General features: G+C 45.1%; 1 protein-coding gene across 7 annotated transcripts in view; it reads right to left on the reverse strand.

Moving 5' to 3' along the window:
• gria1a (glutamate receptor, ionotropic, AMPA 1a) overlaps nt 1–5,688 on the reverse strand; it is a 94,692-nt gene extending 89,004 nt beyond the window's left edge. For all 7 annotated transcript variants that reach the window (XM_061725818.1, XM_061725816.1, XM_061725817.1 and 4 more), the window contains exons 1-2: nt 5,527–5,688; nt 5,227–5,361 (exon numbers count right to left, since the gene is read on the reverse strand). In XM_061725818.1, the coding sequence (XP_061581802.1) occupies nt 5,227–5,361; nt 5,527–5,614 (223 nt within the window). In that variant the 5' untranslated portion in view covers nt 5,615–5,688. The remainder of the gene's footprint in view (nt 1–5,226; nt 5,362–5,526) is intronic.
• Between the last annotated feature and the right edge of the window lie 312 nt (nt 5,689–6,000).

Below are 6,000 nucleotides of genomic sequence, written 5' to 3' on the forward strand. Positions count from 1 at the left end.
TCCCTTAGAACAATCACTTACTGTACGGATAAACTTAAATCAGACAGTCTGTGGCAGAAAACGGTTATAGCTCTTCTTTCCTGCCCATAAAATTTAGTAAACGTATTGTAAACCAGCGTGACAGCCTGACAGCCCGTGTTTATGCGTCTCCGCCGCACATGTGGCCACCGCATGACTCCCACTCACGAGATGCCAACTTCTGTGACAAGCCTGCAGATAGGCTGTTCATTTCCAGCAGCATCCTCTCCTCTCAGGTGTGTTTGGTATCATTTTATCATCCTTCTTTATCAAGAGAAACAATCTCCAAGTTGCCATCTTACAGGCCGAAGACAATGAGTTTTCACAAAGATTTGGCTACGTCAATACAACTGGCATGTGCGGTTGTTTGATATATGGTTGCTGAGATGCTTGAAGAGCGTTGTTGCAGCACTGGGTAACATCAGCTCCATTAAAACAGATGTCTCCATGACACGGTTCTGCAGTGATGCTGTTGCTATGTCCAGGAGTGTCGTCCAAAATGGAAGAAGTTGGTTTGAAGACATCAGAAGTGTTGGTTTTTTCTCATAAAAAGGAGCCAGAGCAACCTCCTCTGGGGTTGAAACAGTCCCAAGGTGAATTATCTGGCAAACAAAGATCCATCTTCCTGCCTAAACATTTCTTTTTGTTACCATCACATCCAACTGAAAATGTCTCTTACAAACTGCCCCTACGTCCTGATTACTTGCATGGCATCCTGTTGCTTTGCAGACGTCTTTCATGCTTTCAGGACTAATATGATCACTTTGTACATTAGGGCTGGGCGATATATCGAGATTTTAATATATATCGATATATTTTCAAACGCGATATGGTACGAGACAATATCGTTTATATCGATTTATTAAAAAAAAAAATAATTATGATTTTGATATAGCTTATTTTGTGACAATTTGACTTGAATGAGATTTGCACAAATGTTTTGTTATTTGCACAACTGTCAACCTCAGTGGAAAAGTCTGCCTGTTACTGTCTACATTGTATTAATTGCACAGTGTATTTTAATTTAATTGTTATGCAGGAAAGGGATATTTGTTTTATTTTATTCAAGAAGCATTTTTATTCTATATATGCAGGCAGTTTATTTTTATTTCATTTGTTTTATACATTTTGATATTGTGCAGACCTCTGTTAATAAAGGTACCTGTGTGACATTTGGCACGAGGCTTTGTATTAAAACTGTTTTTTTTTAAGGGTTTGCCTCAGAAAAAAATGAAGCTAACAGAGATGCTATGCTATAATGCTTTGGGGGAAACCCCAATTATGGCACAGAAAAAATATAGATATATATCGAGTATCGCCATTCAGCTAGAAAATATCGAGATATGACTTTTGGTCCATATCGCCCAGCCCTACTGTACATGTTTAGTTACAGGTACAGAGTGCATGTATAGTACAGTACATGTGTAGTTAGGACGGGTTTTTTTTGTGTACATTATTGATAACAAACCTTACTGATATTGCAGTGTCTTTGTTTTACCATCCATGACATCCTGCTGTTTGATACGGTCGTACATACGTCCCATCATCCAGCAGTAATCTATATGTGTACTTTACGCATGCCTTGAAAAAAGCATACCCATTTCCCACTACCATCTGTGCTCTATTGATCAAGTCAGTTTATTGATTAGGGCTGCCTCACTGAGCTTCTCCGAGTCCTCTTTAGCTGACCCTCACAAAAGCACAGACATACTGCTTCTACCTGAGTGTGACAAGACGAATAGTTTTGTCCTTGAGCACTAATTAGTCTAAATGAGATGCCTGGTACGGGGATGAACATTGAATCACACGCCAGACTCACAAAACACAAAGAAAGTACAATGAATCCCAAATTCCGCAACCAGACCAGTTACATTTCGGTGCACAGAGAAATTTTTCACCAGATAGGACCAAAATAGGCAACGCTTTTTAGCTTAAGTCTCACCCAGCAGAGGATATCAAAGAGAGAAGTGGATCGTATACATCTCGCGAGCCTGCAGGGGCTTTGACACCAAGCTAGTGATTCAGTGATGTGTATTAGAAACCAAGTCAATAGCAGATTATGCTAATGTGAAATCTAACCCAGGGGAACAATGACTAAAATTGTACATGTGTGAACTGCATCCCTGCGAGCACTTCCTCCGACAAGGCGTGAACAAGCCCACGGATCGAACACAATGAGCCGCAGAAGCCAGCCATTCATTGTTTGGTTGTTTTTGTTTTTTTATCTAACGTGGTTTATCTCTCCTCATTGTCCTCCGTTTCACCTCTGCTCTAGTTAACATCCCCACCCACACACCGACCCACCGACCTTCCCACCTCCGGACACACATCCAGACAGACACACTCCATCCACCTGATCTTCCAACTCGCCCACCTCGTCCTGATCTTTAGCCAGGTGCCAGTGTGACTACGTGCCTCAGTGTATGTGTGTGTGTGTGTGTGTGTGTGTGTGTGTGTGTGTGTGTGTGTGTGTGTGTGTGTGTTTCTTCTGAGGAAGTAGCGGATCATAAGAGCCGGTCGATGAGTATCACCCTCATCCGGAGCTCCATTCATCCCCTTGCACAAGGGCCCATTCACCCTGCTGCTTTCCACACTTGTGCACCCCCCCCACACACACCCCGAGCAAAAAAGATCCCCGGGCATGTTCGCACTTTCATACTTACAGAGGTGAGCTGTCACTCACGGAAGGCATCCTCCACAAAATGGGCACCCAGATGCAGAAACACACACACACACACACACACACACACACACACACACACACACACACACACACACCCTCTTCCACACAGACATGCTAAATAAAAAACCCGGGGAACGGGCTGCTTTTTTCTCATCTGACTCATTGTAAACAAGCCCCAGGGCCCTTCTTTTTCCCCTCCAACAAAACCATCTCCATGGCCTCCACGTCCACATTCCAAATACTCTTATAGAAATAGTGACACGGAGCATGACGAGCTGTCATTTTCATTTCTGTCATCTCCATCCGCTTTGAATCTTTTTGACATGCTCATACCACAACCGACAATAACGTCCGTGGACCGCAGTGATGTGCCTGATGTGAGAGGAGGGGTGGTGGAGGTGTGAGGAGGGGAAGGGGGGGGAGTCAAATTTGCAGATGGCAGGCTAAGAGGGGTGAGTGGATAAAGAGAGCATATGAAGGAAAATGTGTGAATGTCCTTTGGTGCCATGAGTGTCTGGATCTAGCTAAGCTCTCTAAAGACGGTACTCTTGGATGTGATCCTTCTTCAAATAAGCCATTCGAGTAGTTTCCTGACTGCAATTACACCGGGATGTTTGTGCTGTCTCTTTTATTATCATATAATAAATCATCAATTTCGTTTGTTTTTTTTATTAATTCTATTAGTAGATGTAATATAAAGAGAGGGGGGGGCAGGAATTATCACTCTTAGCCATTTGAGTTCCAGGAGTCATGTGCTGCTGTCTCTCCAGAGGCTGCGAGCTGTGACAAAGACATTAATGCACCCAGCATCAGCACCACCGCCACCCGCCTCCCCGCTGCTACAGCCTCGCTGTTTTATCCAGAGGAGACATTTCTGCAAAGATTCACCTGCCGCCTCAGCCCCCCCCCCCCCCCGCGGCTCCCATCACACCCCCTCCTGAGCGGAGCGCCGTCTCATTAATGGGAGCCACTCGGGCCGGGTTTACATATCATTCCAGGGCTCTCGCCGGCTCTCCGGCCCAAACGCCCGAGGAGCAGGGTGAGTAATGTTTGGAGGTGTCGGGGCAGAAACTTTACAGATTTCGTGCCGTACTTTCAAAAGCACACCTGGCTGGGATGAGTGTGGCCATATGGGGAACGTGGAAGCATTAGGCTCTGCAAAATATCTGCACTGTACCCAGCCACAAAAGGATAAATCCGCTTTTCTGAAGGAATAATTCACCATTCAGCAAAACCCAACACTGAATGTCTCTATATCTACAGCAGTGCTTCCAATCCAAAGCTCATTGTCAACTCTCACAATATCATTACAGTATATTAATCACATATTTTGCTAAATGTCCCCAGCAGAATGCACATGAGAGGAAATGGACTAAAGAGCAGTGCTGAATCCCAGGGAGGCCTGACTGTGGATGAGCAAGGTCTGGGAGTAGTAATGGATTGCAATCACACACACCGAGGCGAGGAGGGATGCAGACAGATTCAGCTGTCGGGGAGAGCCCCCTGGAAGTGTCTGACTTCACTAAAGTGAGTGTGAGCAGAGGTCAGAATGAGAAAAAACATGACTGAAAAACCTCGGGGGGTGACTGAATCCTGTCAGAATACAAAGGAGGGATAAGTGCAGGTTTAACAAAGGAGGTGCCATTTAGAGTGATTTTTCCTTTGTAAAATAGAGAGATGGGGGCATTGTTTGGCTGGCACGATGACACACATTCTCACCCTCTCCAGAGTGCCCTCCCATCCCCCCCACTACTTGGACCAGAGACTCACTGGAAACGGAACTTCCTGTTGCCAATAAGCCTTTAATTTCACTACAAATGGCAACAACAACCTTCATCCCACAGATTAATTAAAGTATATCCAAATCTACCTGAGTGGATACTAATTATTAAAAAAAAAAATTTTGAAAAAAGGAGAGAGGGAGATTCAGAAAGTTAACATATTTATTGTGCTTGGTTGTGAGAGCTTGTGTCTTTTTGTTGGCAAGATTTACCATTTTTTAATGAAAAAATATCAGACTGGAATCATTATGTAAATAGTAAACGCTCTTTTTCTCTTTCTTTTGCCTGCATGATAAGAGCATCATCAGCCCTGCTCTGCTCTCATGATTCCCACCTGCTTTAAAGAAGAAAAAAGCGCAGTGGCATGTTTGAAATTCTCTCATCTGTAAAAGCTGATGTTAATAGACGGTGGGATGCGCTGCTGCTGCGGAGGCTGCTTTTCAATCCCTTTTGCTCCCCTTGAGCGTAAATCACGGCTGTAATCATGCAGGGGGGGGGGGGAAATAAGTCCTTCGCGGTCCCCACGCAACAGTTAATAAGATAATCTAGCTACGCTGCAGCAGGTCTGAAACACAAGCGATCATCGCCACAAAAAGCATCTCAACCTCTTTTTTTCCTCCTCCCATCCACGGAGTTCCAAGCGCTCTTTCCAAAAGTCCGTCAAAAAAAAGACTGGATATTGGGAGGGGGAAACTGTGCAATTACCAGCGAGCAGAATGGGTTTCCAGTGATATTCATACTTACAGGCGTATGTCATGGAGAAGCTGTTCCCCATTTTGACCATATCCACCTGCGGCACCAGTTTGGGGATGTCCTGGTGGTGCGACAGCGCGAACCGAAACACCTCATATTCGTGGGAATCGGTGGGGAACAATCCTCCTGTTGAGCAGGGAGTTCATGTTAGACACTCTACATGCCAAAAAAAAAAAAACACACACATCGCAGAACAAACAAGGGCTAAAGTTGGAACAGAGGGTTCCTCTTTTCTTTTTTTTTTTCTTTTTTAATTCAAAAGGTCCAGTGAGTGCGCGCTCGTTCTCTCACCTATATTGATGTTACTTGGGAAACTTGAGCTCGAAGCCAAGCATATCCCCAGTAAACCGGTACAGAGGATGGTGAAGCTTCGCTGCATATTTCCTTTTGCATTGGCGAAGGGAAAAAGAGCGGAAATCCAAGCATATGGGTTTGTCCGTTTGTGCGTCAAAGTCCAGATCCCGGGCTTCTCCTCCCGTCAGAGCAGCTCCCACATCGATCCAGCACAGACACAATTGTGGCAATGGCGAGAGGAGGCACCTTTCTCTCTCCTGCTCCCCCCTCTCTCTCCCAGGATGCTCTCTTGTCCTTGGTTTGCTGCTGCACGAAACGGAGAATCAAGCCGGAATTATGGTTCCGCGTTAAATCGACGCAGTGCCTACGCCGTACGGTACGGCGTAGGGTACGCGGCGACTACGTAGGATCTGCGTTTGTGTAACGCGGAACCATAAATCAACCTTTACGCGCGCTGCAAAAAATATCCCC

This window comes from Cololabis saira, chromosome 7 (assembly GCF_033807715.1).
Source record: "Cololabis saira isolate AMF1-May2022 chromosome 7, fColSai1.1, whole genome shotgun sequence".
Lineage (NCBI taxonomy): Eukaryota > Metazoa > Chordata > Actinopteri > Beloniformes > Belonidae > Cololabis > Cololabis saira.